Source organism: Desmodus rotundus, chromosome 10, assembly GCF_022682495.2.
Source record: "Desmodus rotundus isolate HL8 chromosome 10, HLdesRot8A.1, whole genome shotgun sequence".
In the NCBI taxonomy this organism is placed as follows: Eukaryota; Metazoa; Chordata; class Mammalia; order Chiroptera; family Phyllostomidae; genus Desmodus; species Desmodus rotundus.
In genome coordinates this window covers 113,295,076-113,312,979 of record NC_071396.1, presented here as the reverse complement: position 1 = coordinate 113,312,979, position 17,904 = coordinate 113,295,076, and the positions used below count along the sequence as shown (strand labels likewise).

The window sequence follows — 17,904 nt, the reverse complement described above, 5'->3', positions numbered from 1 at the left end:
GACCAGCGGGCGATGGCCCACAGGACGCCGTGCAGACAGAGCCTGCAGATAGCACTGGGCTTGTGGGCTTGTTGACTCACCCTGACTGTGTGCTGAGGGTCATTTAGCCTCCCCGAGTGCCCAGAGGAAAATACTTCACTCATTTCACTAACTACGAATTTATAGTTTGACTTTTTTCCCCCTTCTGTCAGCATCTACCCTAGGCTTCTTGCCCTGGCGATGCATCGGGGCCACACGCTCCTCGCACAGACCCCTCCCACCACCACAAACTGCCTGCAGCAGCTGCCTGAGGACCTCCTGCCCCCATCACAGGCCCCCCATCCTGGCTCAGGTCCCCACACAGCACTGGGGGCAGTGCTGGTGCCTTAGGAAGGGTGCACACCGCGACCTCCTGTGCAAAAGGTTGGGGGCTCAGGGCCCCTGTCGGAGCCTTGTTATCAGAGACGCCGCTTTACCTTCTTGCCCACACTTTCCCGCTCCCTTGGGGTCCCTTGGGGCAGGGCCTAGGCAGTGGGCACTCTGCGAGCTGCCTGTGGGAGTGTGATCAGCGCCCTGTGCCCTCAGGGGGCTGTTCAGGGACAGCAGGACTCAGGCCTGGTGCTGGGCACTCAGGCTCCATCAGGGAGGCAGCGGGGAGGGCCCTGCGGAACCCAGGAGCCTTCCAGGAGCTCTGCCCAGCGGAGCTGCCCCTTCATCCTGGGGCCACAGGGGCTGTGCTCGGACTCGGCGTCCAGAGCTGCCTTTGGCCCAAGGCCCCGGGAGGGAGGGCGAGGGGTGACGCTGCTGCTCCGAGAAATCGCCAAGACATCACTCGGGGGCCCTTCCACAGAGTGGAGATCTGGTCCACAATAAACAGGAACGGCTGTCCAGCCATGAAGAGTCTTGGAGAGACCTGAAGTGCACTCTCCTCAGTGACAGACTCAGTCTGCAAAGGCTGTTATGTTCCAAGTACATGACCTTCTGCAAAAGGCTGAACTGTGGAGACAGGAGGCAGATCTGTGTGTGCCAGGGCTGGGGGCGGTCAGGAGACGTGTCCGTGGGACACCGTGGTGGTGGGCGCGATGTTTCCCACGGGCTGGCCCCCGGCAGCAACCCTGCGGTCAGCCATGGAGGGGGGTGGCCTCAAGGCTTCGGTGCAGGCCTGTCGCCGCAGCACAGGTCCTGCCTGGAGGCCGCTGTGGAGTGTGGGCTGGCTGCACGGGTGGGGCGGGCGGACATGGGAAATCTCAACACCTTTCTCCCAGTTCTGCTCCCAAAAAATAAAGCCTTAAAAAAGATCTTACAGCTTCTATTCCAGGCATCTGAGCACAGGTCATTGTTTTCCAGATAAGCACAAATCCAAAACTCAAATCCCCTATTTTTTGGCTGACAAATTTGTGCAGAGAATAGATGGAAAAAAGTCCCGAGGTTCATGTTTATCCCTTGGCAAAGCCGGCTGTTGCCGGTGCCCCTGAGAGCCACAGCGGGGTCTCCATGAAAACAGGCAGTGGCCACTTGGAAGTGGGCGCTGACAGTCAACCAGGCCTGGGAGGGGATTCTGGGCGGGGTGGGGGGCTGGGCCTCAGGGGAGGGGCTGGTGTCTGGAGAACCGGCCCCTCAGCCGCACACTGTCCTCTGACACTCAGCAGCTGGGGAGACAGACGGGTGTGGAGTCAGGGCCTGGGGCTGGGCACCCGGCTGCCCAGGAGGGCAGGACGTTCACTCACAGGGTGGCTGTAACAGGACACCGTAGAGCAGGCCGCTTAGCCAGCAGACATTTAGTTCTCTCGGTTCTGAAGTCCTTGATTCCGGGGCCGCAGATTTGGGGTCTGGCGGGGCTGCTTCCTGGTTCCCAGATGGCTGTCTGCTCCATGTGTCCTCACATGGCGGGAGGGCCCTTAGGGGACTTAAGATCACACTCATGGGGGCTCCTACCTGGTGACCACACCTCCTTCCAAAGGCCCCACCTCCTGATGCTATCGCAGTGGGGGTTCAGTTTCAACTTAGGAATCTGGGGGACACAACGTTTAGCCTAAGAAATGGGTTCTCAGTGCAGAAGCCCCCGCTGGCCAGGGCCCAGGCCCGAGTCTCTGCTTCCTGGCCTGCGTTCAGGACGGGGGCGGACAGTCTTGTGCCGTGGCTCCGTGGGAGGCCCCAGCAAGGGTCCCCCTAGATCCTGAAGTGTGATTTGTCCTCCCTCAGGGCCCCGCCTCGTGCAATATGTCAGTGGACAGGACTTCCCACCCGAGCTGGACACTGGGACCACAGGACAGCGAGGGCCATGAGGGCCAGACAGTTGGGCAAACGTGACTCTGGGTCTGTCTGCAAGGGAGCTTCTGAGTGAGACTGACGCTCACGTCGCTAAACCCCAGTGAAGCCAGTGGTCCCGTGGGGGTGGGGTGGGCCTGGCCCCAGCAGCCGAAGGCCAGCTCAGAACAGAAGGGCTGGTATCTGCAGAGGGGGGACCTGCAGCCCGTGTGTGAGGCTGGGGCATCCTCCCCTTTGGCCCTTCCTGGGTCTCCAGCCAGTCAACTGCAGGCCTCTGGGGGTGCTCAGCCTCCAGCACGGTGGGAGCCAGCTCTTCGTAAAACGGACACACACAGGGTGGGCAGGAGTGGGCTGAGAGTTGTTTGTGTGGAAAACAGCACAAAGACTAACGAGTAACAGCACAGGAATGAGCTCTCTCCCGTCCTCACAACTGCAGACCTGCTCTTGCCCGCCCTGTGCGCACATCTCCTGCCGGCTCTGCTCTCGGGAACCTAGCTAATGCTGCTCAGAACGGCAAAGCCCTGCCTCCGGGAGGCGGTGGGCACAGCTTGACGTGTGCCCACGGGCGGCGGAAACTCTGTCACCAGCTTCCCGGGCCGTTGCCAAACACCCTCAGTGAATCTGATCGCTGCAATCCGGTCGTGAAATCTATAACTAATTAGGCGGGTCTTGATTGAAGCACATGAGCCAAAAGGAAGAAAATCGACTCCCAGAGCCAGACTCCAGCAGTGAAGAGAGTGTGGTGGCTTCCCCGCAGCACAGCCCCACCCTGCAGGTCCGCCAGACCACCCTGGTCCCCTGCAGGCTGGTGCACAGCCTGCCCCCACCCTCCGCCAGGCCCTGGGGTGCTCAGCACTATCTCCAAGCAGGACCCTGGCCGCCACCACACAGTGGAACCCCAGAGCCGTTTGCTGGGACACTGGCTTCTGCCCCCGCCCTCTGCCGGCTCTGCAGGCCTCTCCTCCAGGTCCTATGCACCGTCCACACGGCCTACACCCGGACATGACCTTGACCTCTCCTGGCTACAGAGAGAGCACTTGGTCCCAATGACCGTGCTGCTGTCAACGAATTTCATTCCAGACACACACTCTCGGAAGGATCCACACTTCAGGCTATTCTGTGGAAACTGGGGTGCTCGGTCACACCTGGAGGCTCGCTGGTGCCTCCGTCGAGGTGTCCGGCCTTGAGCGGGTCAGACAGAGCCATGAAGGCCACAGACCCGCCAGAGACACCACAGGGGCAACAGGAAGTGGGGGTCTCATTGTCCCCTCTGGCTTGGGGCTTCCACAGTGACGAGGGCTAGGAGGCTGGGGTCCCTAGCTGACCACAGGGGTGCCTCGCGGTCTGAGAGCCGGAGGGGCCCCTTCTACTGAGCCTGGTCCTGCTCTGAGATAGGTGACAGGTCACCACCTCTGCCTCTGAGTTCTCTCCAAGGCCTCCCCGCACGTGGCACCAGAACATCTACCTGTCTGCCGGCTCCAACCTGCGACGTAGGTGACGGAGAATCCTCCGGTTGTTGCTGCTGCTGTGACTGCTTCTCCCCAGAATCACTGCAAAGCAAGGCTCCCACCTGCCGTGGATATTGTTGAGTAGAGGATGTTTTTTGGGATCAGAAAACTCATATTTTTTTGTGGATGCTTAGGGTTTTGGTGCTGCTACCCCCCAGACAAGAGGGGACCGTCGAGCAAGTCACTCTAAGGTCTGAGTCTGGGGACCCCTAAGCCTTTCCTTCCTCGGAAGCCATAGCCGCTGCGTGGATGGTCCTGCCGTGGACTGGCGCTGGGAGGCGAGGACCTTCTCAGAGGGGGCAGGGTGGGCCCCGGTGCAGGCCCTGCAGGTCCAGGAGGTAGAGGCCACAGCCCAGGCTCTTGTGCAGCTGGGGGCGTGCGGGTGCGGTGCAGATGGGGTGGAGGTCCTTGTCCCCCTCTTTCTGGGCTGAGGGGCGCCCTGGGTGCCCGCAGAGAGGAAGCACATTCTGTTTTGTTGAAGATGTTCTGCTGACAGCTGTTGGGGACACACGGCGAGTGTTTTGCTCAAAGATAATGTGGAACTGAGTGTCCGCGAGTCTTCTGGGCACTGCTCCCGAGCCCTCCCGTCACAGCGGGGCGGCCAACAGGCCTTTACTCCATAAACGTCTCAGCTGCTCCCCATAGAAGCCACAGTGCTGTCCTGGAGCCTCCAGTGTCCCAGCGCTGAAACCCCACTGCGCTTTCCTCACCCTCAGAGCCTCTCCCACGATGGGGGGAGGGACCCTGTGTGGAGGGAGGGAGGAAGGTCCCCTGTCTGCCTCGTGAGCAGGGAGTGGGGGCGCGGCAGTGTCCTGGGCTGTCAGGGCGGCAGGCACACTCGGTGGCTGGGGGGCAGCATCAGCACACAGCGACCCAGACGGGGCCTGTGGGACAGGCAGTGGGAACAGCTCCCTCACTGGGGTGGCTCGCAAGGCCTGAGGGACATCCGTGCCCTGGTCCCCTGACCTGCAGTGTGTCACCTCCCTGGCAGGAGGTTCCTGAAGGTGGGATGAAGGTAAGGATCCTGAGCCGGGGGACCCTTGGCTATGGGGGGCTCAGTGCGGTCAAGGTCCTCATGTGTGGGAGGCCAGAGGGTCGGAGGCGGGATGGAGAAGGACCATGGTGCTGGCTCCAAGGACAGAAGGGGCGTGGGGACAAGTGGGAAGGGTGCAGAGGACCCTCCCTGGAGCTTCCACAGCAAACAGCCCGCCGACTCTGGCACCTCAGCTCCCAGCCCAACTCTCACGGATGACCCAGGAGAGCCAAGCACAGGGAGGGCCGCCCTCCGCACTCTGGTCTGGAGTTGTCTGGGGTGGGCCAGGCCCTCCTCAGGGTGGGCAGGGGCTCTTCCTAGGCCCCAGTGAGGGCCCTTGGCGTCTGTGACTGGCTGTGCAAGCTGCCCTCCAGGACAGGGCGCAGAGGATGACAAGGACACACAGACGTGGACGCCCCGAGGATTCTGTGAGGGCAGCTTGGCCTCCACTGGCTGAGGAGCCCTGATGCCTCCTGTCCTGGACCCTCGTCTAAGTGACTTCAGTTCCGCACACTGCGTGGCGCAGTCGCTGCTCTGAAAACCGGAACGCGGCGGGCGTCTTAACCTGACACTGGGGCCCGGTTCACACAGCTGGAAGGAGCCTGGGCAGCAGACACGCAAACACCGAAGTGTGCCAAGCCCAGCCCCTGCAGTTCACATTTAAATTTAACCTGCAGCCAGGGCAGCCGCGCTTGAGGCCAGGCCAGCTGACGGCTCTCGGTCCAGGGGCATGTGGACCATCCGCTCCAGCTCCTCAATGTCCGCATGCTGAGTGGACTCACTGGACTTACCGGGCGAGCTCTGCCAGGACCCCCAGCACCTCGGCCCTGCCTGAGGGAGGGCTCCACGTGGAGCCAGCACCAGCTCCTGCAGCGAGATGGGCCCTCGCCCTGCCCCCGCCTCCATCAGGAAGCGCAGGGCCATGTTGGCAGGGCAGCACCCAGCAACGCCCTTCAAGCACTCAGACCGCCCTCTTCTTGCCGTCACAGAGCAGACCCCAGGCCTCCCTGACCGTGTCCAGGGCACATAGCCACTGGCTCGAGAGCGACATTCCCCAACGGTCCCCTGCCGGCATTCCTGCAGGACAGGAGTGATGGGACGCCTATCCTGTGCTCAGAACAACACCCCCCTGCCCCCCTTCTGGACAAAGCCAGTACCTGGGTCGCCTGAGGCACGCACCTGGCCTGGCTATCACACCTACAAAGAAGTAGAGGCCACACACTTTGGGTCCAGGACGAGCGCACAAGCCTTCATGACACTAGGTGTTTCAGCCCCTTGCTAACCAAGAGTCCAGGGCCTGTGGTGGGGGATGGTTCCAGAAGGGGCCTGCTGCCCTGACAGCCTGGCTGAGCTCTGGCCATCCCTGTAAACCTAGCGTCTCCTGTGAGCACACAGCCCCGCAGCAATGGCAGCCTGTGGGGTGGGGGGCGCCCAGGGTGCGTTAAGGAGCACGCCAAGGGGGTCCAGCGCTTGTAGTTGCACCACCAGCGACAGAAGGTTTCTGAGACCCCACTCAGTGGGCATTCCCTAAACCCGGCTGCCTCCAGGCCCGGGATCCAGACCCAGGTCCAGGCCTCGGCTCCCCTGCTGCATCCTGTGCCAGTCCACCCCAGCCAGCCCTAGCTCCCAGCGGGCCCTAGCTCCCAGCCCGACCCTGACGCATGCTCACCCGCTCTTCCTCCGCGCGAATGTCCGGCATGGTACTCAGGCAGAGGCCGACTGCTGTGACAGCCACGAAGGCCACGGACACACAGGCGAAGAGTTTGCCGGCCAGCCCCGAATGTGGGTTGTCCACCATGTCACGCAGGCGCCGCCGGCCGCGTGCCAGCCGCCCACGGGACCCCAGGGTACAGCCTGGACTTCCGGGCACCGTGCGCTCTGCGGGTCCTGGCCCCGTGCGCGCCTCCGCAGCCTCCTCCTCGCGGCGGCGCAGGCGGCGCAGGCAGCAGCGCTCCAGCCGCGCCTCGTCGATGCCCCAGTAGGCCAGCTCATCTCGGAAGGCCAGCGCGCACGGGCCGCGTAGCAGCCGCAGCTTGTCAGCGCGCAGCAGTGCCACGATGGCGCGGAACGCGCACGGGCTGCGGTCGAAGAAGAACTCATCGCGGCTCACGTCGTAGTCGTCACACACGCGCAGCAGCTCCTCGTGGCCGCGGCAGGTGCGCAGGCGCTCGAGGCGCGTGAGGGGACAGCGGGCCAGCGCGGCCCAGGCTAGGCGCACCCTGCAGCCGCCCACGTTGATGATGACATGCCGGGCACGGGCCCCGCCACTGCTGCTGCCGCCGGGGGGCTCCAAGGGTCCGGGGAGCAGGGCCATGGCCCCATGCGTGGTGCTGAGGTCAGGAGGCTGGGCCTGCGAAAGGAAAGGAGAGTGCGTTAGGCTGGTGGACACCTGACCACCGGGCCTGCAGGATCCCTGGGCCTGGGGACCCAGCAGAACCAGGGACTCCCTTCGGCCTGCCCTCTCCTCTTCCCTCTGGCAGTCCTGCCGTCGTCTGCACGTGACCCAAATAGCAGACCCCAGCCTTTTCCCCAGACCCAGGTTAAGTGGTGGCCTGCCTCAGTTTATCTCCCAGAGCCTGGCTAACCTGCCAGGCAAGGAAGCCCGCCCTGCAGAGGCTGCCTGTGGAAATCTGGGCCGGGACCGGACACCAGCCTTGTCTGACAGTCACCCAGTAAAGGTCAAGGGGGAAAGAGGGCGTTTTCAAACTGAGACTCTATCATCCTTGCCCGGCACGGTCTGATTCCTCCCCTTCCATGTCCCCGCGGGGCCGCGTGCTACGACATAGACCAGGCTGGCCGGCTCCTTTTGTAACCACATCAAATGCGAGCTCCCAGTTCTTTGCAGTGGGGATCTTCCTCACCATAATCAATGAGGAGAGTGGGTAACCAGCAGAAGCTGCGACTCCTGCTGTCAAGTTCGCTTCCCCCCGAATATACATCTATGAACATGAGCGTGACGGATGTGCTACTTTTCAAGAGTCTAAGAGACTGACAGCTCCATAGAAACAACGGGCAAGACGTCACCAAGTTCACCGTGCAGGGAAAGTGGCATCGAAACCTACGAAAAGAGGGGCGACTCCACTCACGACGACAAAACCAAACATGTCAGATTTCCCCACACACTCTTGCCACTGAAAGCGCCAGGGTGCGGGATCCCTGAGAGGCTCCCGTTTGAGATGGAGGGTGGGCTGCACCCCCGTGACAGGCAGAGCAGAGTCGGCACAGGCCCTGCGGTAAGTGGGACCCTGCCGGGCTGCACGCTCAGGCCCATGGTGTCCAGGAGAAAACTTGCCTGCGGCTGTGGAAAGGCTGTAAGGTTGCCCTGCCTGCTCCCAGGTGAAACAGAGTGTGTTTGTGTCTAGTTCCTACCTGCGCAGTGGGTTGGAGGTGGGAATGTTGGTCTGTGAAGCTCAGAGCTAAGCCCCGTAAGTAGTCTCCGGTGGGCGGCCTGTCTGAGGCAGGGGTCATCACCAGACTCCCACTCGGTGTGGAGCAGGGCTCCTGGACAGGCGACTCTGCCCCAGGGGCGCTGGGCAAGGTCAGGCCTGGGTGTGAGAGAAACCAGGGTGCTGCTGAAATCTTCAGGACAAAGGGAGAGGGACACGCCCTCTGCTCAAGCCTCATGGGGCGCTCACCGATGAAGCCCCAACCAAAACAACCTTCCAAACCCGAATTATGAAACACTCAGGGCAACAGCACGTGTGGGTAAATGCCAGCAGACACACAACTAATAGGATGAGGCTTCTAGGGACTTCAGAGAAAGAATCATCAAAAATAAAGATATGGCAGAAGGCATTAAAAGCGCAGAGGAAAAATGACCTCGTGGAGAGGTTGAGGAGGACCTCAGTAAGGAACGCAGCTCCCAGAAATGAGCAAACAGTCCGGGGATGAGACTGGAAGTCAGAGGGGGAGGTAGGGGGGCAGTGCCCTCGCCCAGGGGCGCACACAGGAGCCAACAGGAGGCAGACGTCACACACAGAGGAGACAGCGATGTTATCTGTTGACCAGGAATCCCAGATGAAGAGGCAACAGTCAACCAAGGGAGCAAAGGCGTCAGGGTTTATGATCTCCAGTGTTAGGGTGCCAGACAGGCGGAAAATTCCATGCCTGGTGCGTTATGGGGGACCAGGGAGCGTTAAGCCCTAAAATAAATGCATGCAGTGGAACCTGATGGTTTTTAACCTGGAGGAAGCTCTCATGCTTTTGCTCAGGGGAAAGACGGGCCTGAGTGCTGACCGCCTGTGGCTGCTGGCCTCCCTCGCTGTCTCAGCTGCTCCATTCCTAGCCTGAGACCCCAGGACACTTGGCACTTGGGGCAGGGACACATCTGGAGGGTCACAGCAGAAAGCTTGGGTCCACTCCTTTCCGAGGCAACCACACTCTGAGGTGCAGAGAAGTGTCCTCCCCATTACCCCGCTGTCTCCATCCTGGAGTCCTGCCCGGCAGCCTCACCCCCAGGCCCTGGAGCTGTGAGCCCTTTGCCCACGCAAGCCTGGGAACAGCAGCAGCCCCTGGCAGGGGACCAGCGCCCGCAGCACCAGCAGGCTGCTCGAGAACAGAGAACACAAACTGAGGGAGGAGGCCCAGCTAGGGGCAGCCCCTCCTGGGGGACTGCGGAGGCAGAGCTGGCAGAGTGTGAGTGAGCCTGTGTGGGCATGTGTGAGTGTGAGTGGGTGCGTGTGAGCATATGTGAGCACGCTCGGGCAGGGCCTCCTCGTCTCAGCGGAAGGAGAGAAAGGAGGAGAATGCACGGATCGGGAATGGGGTCCAGGGCACGGGAAGGCCAGCCCACAGCGGAGGAAACACTCTATGACTGACTTTCCTGTTCTGAACTTGGGCTTAAAAACATGAACTGGAAGGGACTCCAACCTCTCCAGCAGACCATGAGGTCTGAGATCTCAGAAGACATGAAGTATTCTCTTCTAGGAACAATCTCTTTCCTTTGCAGAAAGAGGCAGCATTCTACTAGGAGGTCATCTTTAAAATGAGACCCTGATTAGACTGGGAGCTGGAGCAAGGCTGTTGGGTCCCCCTGTCCCCCACATCCATCTGCCCCCCACATCCACCTCTCCCCCACATCCTTCTGGCCCCCACATACCATGACCCCCCGACCCCCCCGCCCCTGGCCCCCCCATGCACACACCAGTGGACTCCCGGCTGCTGCCAGGTCTTCCCTCTGCTCCCCGTCTCCAGGGGGCCCTTGCTTGTTGACTTGCTCTGTCCCCCTTCTCTTCCTTGTGTAGCTCCTGACAGCCCCACCGGTTTTGCTGGGATCGTTCCCCAAATGAGCAGCTTGCTGAATCTGCTCAGGAGGAACCTGAACTCAGACCGTCGGGAGGTGAGTTTGGAGCCCACACATTCTGGGACTTCCCGGAAACAGGAACGTGCAGGAAGAAAGTGTGTGACAGAGAATGTCGTCCACGGTCTCACTCACTCACTCGTTCATTCATTCACTCAACTAACGATTTTCAAGGCCTCCTGGGCATCATGCCACTCAGAATAGAACTTCCTCTTCCTATAGTAGCAAAAAGGAATCGAACGATGCTGTCTTGGGCTGCTTTACCGGGTCTTTGGTAAGAATTGGTGCTATTTGATATGCCTGTGTGCCCCCAAATGCCCAGCTTTCTGCCCTGCCCATCATTTTCTGTCCCCAGGCAATTTAGGGAGCTCCTGTCACTTGATGTCCAAACTGGGACGCTCTTTGGAAGGAACAGGGAGCTTGTAACAGTGACACCAGGACCCCAGAGTGCACGGGCTGTCCCACAACCACCCTGACACAGGGTCCCGTGGGTGCCGTGCGCCAGGGGTAGCAGAGGGACCACAGCAATGCCCCGGGCAGGCGCTCTGGGAAGGGCTGGGCCATTGCCTCAGGCCCATGGCGGCTGAGTGTCTGTTTCCCACCCAATCTCGAGACAGCTCTCTCAGGCCACTTGTGGAGGGAGGCCACATGGACTCCAGGCATCCCTGCTCATTTGCTGGCCCAGCCACCAGAAATGGAACTGAGAGAAGCAGAGGGTCCCTGGGGCCCCCCCCAGCTACCCAATGAGCAGTGTGGGCTGGAGGTGGCAGATGGGGGGAGGCACAGACAGCCTCTTTGGAGACCTGCTGAGGGTAGGACTTTCGAGAGTCTGTTGTCCTTAAGGTGCACACAGCCCCTGGGTGGCATGGCCAAGACACTTCTAGGGACGCTCACCGGGAGCACAGATGCGACACTGGAGAGTGAGGCCAAGACCGTCCACACCCCGCGCCCCGGCTACTACGTGAGGACACGAAGGCCAGCAGTGAAGGAGGCTGACGGGGAAACGCATCCACTTGAAACGTGGCATTGGAGGAGAGCCCCACAGAGACCCGGGACTGCTGGATAGACGGACAGATGGGGCTGAGAGAAAGTCAAGGCCGAGACGGCGCTGGAGGCAACACCAGCCAAATGAGTCTGCCCTCCTCCATCAAGTCAGGAGGAGGCAGGTTCCCGGGAAACGCAATGATGCTGGGAACACGGGCAGCAGGAGGGAGGCCAGACGTGAGATGGATGGACTCCACACAAGAAGCCATCGGCGGAGTCTGCAGGGCCCAGCTGGGCTGTGGGGACAGGACCCTGGGGACGTCACTCATCCATAGGGCCCCGGGACTCAGAGCCGACCCAACGGCACACACACGGGACCCTCAGAGACATCTTACAGATTGGTAAACTGAGGCGCAGAGAGGTTAACTCCCCAGCCACACCCTGGAAGTGACAGCGAGGATCCATTGCCGCCTGCCTTCCACTCCAATCACACCGATTCACCTGGGAAGCAATAGGCTCCGCCCCTGCTGCATCTCCTGTCTTCTGATGAATCAGTTACTACCTGAGGGTGGTTGGCTCAGCCGGCTGTTCTTCATAATAATCATTCTTAATATAATTAGAATGATGGTCCACAAACGGGACCATGAGTCTTAAAGCAGAGCCAGACGCCCCAAGTCACCCACCGGGTGGCAAAAGGGTCTGAGTAGCTCTCATACATTTCGCTCATTCTTGGTGACGACATCACTGGAAACAGTTCACTGCCCAGTGGGTTGGCGCGTCCCCCCCACAGTGGTGGGCCACCGCCCTGCAGAGTTGGGTCAGTCCCCACAGCCAGCAGGAACCTCCAGAATGGAGACGGCTGAGGCCAGGCTGAGCTGCGGCCCCGCTTGGGCTCCTCAGAAACGATGGTCACAGGGTCCGGCCCAGGTCTCAACCGGGCTCCACTGTGTCCCCTCCCTGACGCCTGGTTAAGTGTGGCACCATCTGCAAACACCGCTCGTTGTGACCGGGGGCTGCTGGCACAGAGTGGGCAGGGTCGGGGTGCCGCTCAGCACCCCACAGGGCACAGGACGGCAATCGTCAGTGTACTGGGGGCGCCCGTTCCAATAATGTCCCACTGAGCACACAGTTCACCAGAAGCCATTTGCAGGAGGGAGCGACGAAGCTGGAAACCCATGTGGGGCCAGGAGGCATCCCAAGGCTGTGGAGGCCAGCGGGAGGCCACAGCGAGGAGGGCGCTGACCGAGGTTCAGTCTCAGCTTAAAAGCCATCTGCTCTAGGAGTGGCAAGGTCACTCACCCGGCAGTTCCAGGTGTCAACGAGCTGTTCTCTACCTCCATCTTGGTTTGTGGGTTTTTGTAAATTTGGTCTCGCTCCTTTACCTTTTCCCTCAGTTCCTTTCTCCAGCAGCCACCCTGGGGCCACCAATGCTGATGTGTGGGCTGGCTGTGCTCTGCGGTCGGAACGCTGACCCTCCATGTCCTTGGACATGGGGTCCAAGCACAAGCGCAGGAAGCGGGACGTGCCCCATTAAGGAAACGCAATCTAAGCAAGATTCGCTTTTCTCCCACGACCCACTGTGGCCGAGGGGTGAAAATAAAGACGTGTACAACTGTACCTGAACAACAAAAAATAATTAAAAAATAAAATAATAAAGATGTGCCGCCTCTGCTGGCTGTATTCAGTTCTTAATGTCCTCCCAAGACACACGTCATATGAGTCACAAGTAAAGTTACCTACGGGGTCAAAACGAAGAGCCCAATGTAAATGCCTGATTTCTTGTAAGACACGACTCTTCAGGAGGTGTGCAGAGTCTTAAAGAACTCTTAGGGTCATTTCCATAATTTCTCGCCGATCGTTAAACTCATTTGTGTTTAATTATTTTGTTTTGAAATGGATTTACTTTCTGTCAAAGTTACACAGACCACAAAAGGCTTCTAGAGTGCATGTATGGGCAGACCTCAGAGCTCGCTAATTAGAGCTATTCTCAGCCATGCCATTAACAGAAATTGATGATTTCCTTTGTTATGATTTATGAGAGCCACATGGAATCTCCAAATTCAGAAATGTGGTAACTAATGACTCTCATCCCCAAAGAAAGGTGCACACAGCCCAGCTGCATGTACAGTCCTGAAGAAGTTTTTAAATCCCACTTTTCATTCTGAGGCTGCAGAGAGCCTGGTACCCACTGCCCAGTTTGCCCAGTGGTCACATCTTGCAAACTGCAGCCCTGCTTTCCAGCCCAGATGCCACACGGGTGCGGGCCAGACACACTACCGCCTGGTCTGCATCTCCACCCTCTGGTGTTCCAAGGCGGCATAGAAACGGACTCCCTCAGCCATCTCTCCTGGTGTGCCTGGCCCGGGTGCTGATTCACAAGCAGGACACCGAGCTCCTTCCAGGACTGGAGTGTTGTGAGCAAATCCACAGAAGGCGTCCTTTCCTCTGGGATAAGTGCCCAGTGAAGCGAAGGGTTTTAGTTTTGAGAAAGTCCAATTTATCGTTTCTCCTTTCATTGACTGTACTTTTGGTGTCGAGGGTAGTTTGCTAAGTCCGACTTCCCAAAGGTTTTCTAAACTGTACAGCTTCACATTTCACATTCAACCCTAACCCACCTGGAGTAGTGTCTGTGGAGGGAGTGGGACTCAGGTCAAGGCTTCTGGCCCACGGCTGTCTAAGGGTTCCGGCACCACGGGCCGAAAAGACCACTTTCCCTCCATCGAATCGCCTTCGCACCTTTGCCAGAACCCGCCGGGCATGACTGCGTGCGTGTCTGGACCTCCTGGTCCGTCCGGGTGATCTGTGTAAACGTCTCGCGTGTCCGATTCACACGGCCACACGGCAGGTCCCGGCCTGGGTGGACTGACTCTTCCAAAGTGACTCCTCTTTTCAAAACCAGCCCTGCTCCTCTAGCTCCGTTGCTTCCATACGAACACACTTTAGAGCATTTAGAACACGTAGTCTATATTCCCAGAGTTTCCCCGGTCAGTCGCAGTGTCTGTCACCTGGCGTCTCCTCACCCGCAGTCGCCCAGCACGTACACATGTGGGCGTTAAGCATGTCTCTCTGTGCCTGTGTTCCTGAGACCTTGAGGGAGAACATCATGCTCCTATACAATGCCAGCCCCGAGTCTGCTCTCACGCGTGTGTAAGTAAGAGAAACGGAGCTGGCATGTGTGTTCGCGATGTGCTGTTAACCCATTTCTGCCTCAAGTAGCCTTTTGCGTAAGCAGTTGTGCTTCTGACGCCCAGAACGGGCTCCATCCCCCACCCCTCTGAGGGTCCGAGCTGTGTGCCCGGCCGGCGGGTGACGGCCTCACCCTTCTGCCCACTGGTGGTGCTGCCAGCAGTTTGAAAGAGCCATGATCTGGAGCGAGGGGTAACACTCTCAGGGGTTCTGTCTGTCCTTCCAGAATCCCCACATCCACAGTGAGCATCTGTCCTCTAGGATGGTCTTGGGGACAGTGGGTGATGGGCCATTGGCATGTCAGGGGGCTCCAGGGCCTGGGCCCTCAGCAGCTTGCCCGTTTCTAACAGGTGACGACCGTGCATACATCACACTGACCCACAGCCCCTTGATGCCCGCTAGTCCTGAGACTGAGAAGCTTGAGAATCTGCTCCCCGCTGGAGGGGCCTGAGCCCTCACTGGGCCCCTCGGCGTCCCCGCCCAAGAGGTCAGGGCTCTGGTCCAGCCTGGCCCTGGATGCAACACTGAGAAGACACTCTCACAGAGACTGAGCTACCGGACTGAAGGGGACGCAAAGGGGACGTGCTGTGAAACCCTCCTGGGTGCACCACCACGGGGTGGAGGGAGTGCACCCCTGTGTCACCAGGTATCCCGGCACCTGGAGAATGGGCCGCACCTGGAGCAGTCCCCCATCCCAGGATTCTTTGAGCCTTACATGGGGGTCCCCAGGTTGGGCCCCAGAAGGGGCCTGGGCCCCCCACTGCACCCCATTAAAGACCAGCAGGTGCCTTCCCACCCCAGAGAGGCCAGGCCAGCACCTCGCAGGCGCCAGAGGGCATATCTCAATCACCCGACCCCAGAGGGGCGCCGGCCAAAGCCAGCGCTCCAGCTGCTGAATTTCTACTTCTAAATCGTGACAGTTCTTAAGTCGACGTTACCGAGCAAGCGTCCCGCAGGGACAGCACGGATCACACACGATGAAGTTTTGAGGGGAGCTGAACCAGAGGCCACCCCGCCGCCACCAGCAGCGCAGGTGCGGGACAGGCCGAGGAGAAGCCCCTGCAAGCAGCCGGCTCCCAGTGGCTGCGACTCCCTCAGCGGGGCAGCCCCACACCCCCCACACCCCCCACACCCCCCACCCCCCCCACACCCCAGCCGACTCTCTGCAGGAGTAAGTCTCCCAGGGAGTCCGAGGCAGCTGCCGCACGTGGCGGCCTGCTCCAGAAACTGCCGTTCGGTGCCACGGTGGCGTGGCCGACAGAGCGGGACCGGACATGCCTGCGCCCCACGCAAGGGCCACGCCTCCTGGCCGCAGACCTACGGGACAGAGCCGGGGCTCCCCTGCGGGGCCGGCCTCTTCTCCTGCGCACGTCCTCTTCAGGCCTGGGGAAGGCGCCCAGGACGCGGTGCTCGGCGGAAGAATCGGGTCGCACGGCACAGCACAGATGGGTGACCGTGTGCGTGCACAGCGTTTGCCCCTGTGGGCGGGTGCGCAAAGAAGCTTCCGGAAGGAAAGGCACCAGCAGGTTGTTAGTACGTAGGTGTGGGCAGGGTAACTTCAGGTGATTTCTATTTTTTCGTTTTGTTTTTCTTTTCTTTTTTTAAAGCAAAAGATACAAATAACGTTAGTATCTAGAAAAAGGAATAAAATACTCAAATTTTAGAGGGAAAATCCCATCATAGGGTCTTTTACAGGATGAGATGGAAGTCCCATGAAATGCCAGTGTGATGAGTACACCTTTGTGTTCAGTCCACTTTGGCATTTAATACCCTGACAGCGAAGCCTCTTGGCTGCTGAGCCTGCGCCCGCAACTCCCAGGCGACAAGCGCTGTCTGAGCAGCAGCAGATGGACAGAAGAGATACTTTTGTATCCACCAGGACCAACAATACTCAGTAACGCGTTGCTTTGCAGAAATAAAGCTCAAAATTCTAGGATGAGATTTTCCAGTCACTCCACTTTAAAAATGATCCTTTCTGCAACCACATGATTGTACTACAGAAATTTAACTTTTGAAACAGAAGACATTTCAAAAATCGTAAGATACCCGGTGAAGTCGTCTGACTGAGTAAATCTGAAAATGGGTAATCTGCCAGGGACACAGACCACCAGAACTGCAGCCTGCAGCGGCAAAAGCGACAAGGAAGGGCTCTGAGTGGGGCGGCTCCAGGTGCATCGTGAGCTGAACAAGCGGGTTCCAAGGACCCTCTGGGCGGGACAGCGGGTGCGTGGAGCGGTGCAGGCGTCTGCCACACTGTGCGGAAGAAATCCAGGGGGGACAAACCAGGCAGTAAAGAGACTGGGGGCGGGGGCGGGGAGGCGTGGAAGGGGCAGACGGAGCCCCGCGTGACCTCTCCGAGGGCCCTCGGCGTGGCCAGTGTGCGCCACTGCCTCACACGTCACTGGACTAATGCCAGCCGAATGGGAAGCAGCAGCTCATGCCGGAACAAACGAAAGAAGACACACAATCGGAAATACACGCATGGTCGCGGTCGGGAAGACTTGATATTGTTACGATTCCACACTCCGCAAAGTGGTGGGCAGATTCAAAACCCACCAGAACCCCCACCACGGTTTTGCAGAGATGTTGTAGAAAACCCATCCTCAAGTTCATGTGGGATCTCTAGGGCCTTGAACAGCCAAGGCGACCTTTGAAAGAACAGAGTTGAAGGTTCCACTCACACACCATAGTGTGGGCCTGGCGTAAAGACAGACGGACCAGCAGTACAGAGTGGACAGTCCAGACTGTCCATGGACATGGACAGCGGTCCAGCGGTTTTGACAACCGCTGTGGTCCAGCGGTTTTGACAACGGTGCCAAGACTACTGAATGATAAGTGGCAGTATTTTCAATGCATGGTGCTGGGAAAACTGGATGTCTACACACAAAAGACCGAAGCTGGACCCTTACCTAACAGCACATACAAAAGTCAGCCCAGCCTTGCCTGGTGTGGCTCAGTGGACTGGGAACCAAAGGGTCACCGGTTCGATTCCCAGTCAGGGCACATGCCTGGGTTGCGGGCCAGGTCCCCAGTAGGGGGTGTGTGGGAGGCAACCACACATCGATGTTTCTCTCCCTCTCTTTCTCCCTCCCTTCCCTTCTCTCTAAAATAAATAAATAAAATCGCTTTAAAAAAATCAGCCCAAAGCGGATCCCAACCTAAACATAAGAGCTGAAGCTGTGAGACTCTGAAGGGAAAAGCTCCAGGGCAGGGGAGCTGGCAGTGATTTCTTGGATATGATATTAAAGGCACAGGCAACAAGAGAAAAAATAGATTAACTGCACTTCATTAGCATTAAATAATTTTGTGCACCAAAATCAACCAAGTGAAAAGACAACCCACGGATCAGATTATAGGGAAAAATATTTGAGACCACATCTCTGATAAAGGATTAATACCCCAAGTATGTGGGGAGGACTTCTACAAAAATGACAAAACCCTCTGTTTTAAAAAGATGGGCAAAGGACGTGAAAAGACATTTCTCCGAAGAAGATAAACAGGCAGCCAACAAACTCGTGAAGAGACGCTCAATGTCATTATCTCTGTAAAAGCAATGACAATGAAAACCACAGTGACACGGCCCACCGCACCCATCAGGACTGCAACAAGCCCTCGGCCAGTCCCCTGGCTGCGCTCTCAGACCGGCA

The 17,904-nt window shown here is 58.9% G+C and overlaps 1 protein-coding gene across 1 annotated transcript in view; it reads right to left on the bottom strand.

Annotated features, from left to right (window-relative positions):
- KCNG2 (potassium voltage-gated channel modifier subfamily G member 2) overlaps nt 1–17,904 on the bottom strand; it is a 40,008-nt gene that overhangs the window by 6,487 nt on the left and 15,617 nt on the right. The window contains exon 3 of the mRNA XM_053912797.1: nt 6,458–7,138. Within this exon, the coding sequence (XP_053768772.1) occupies nt 6,458–7,102 (645 nt within the window). The 5' untranslated portion in view covers nt 7,103–7,138. The remainder of the gene's footprint in view (nt 1–6,457; nt 7,139–17,904) is intronic.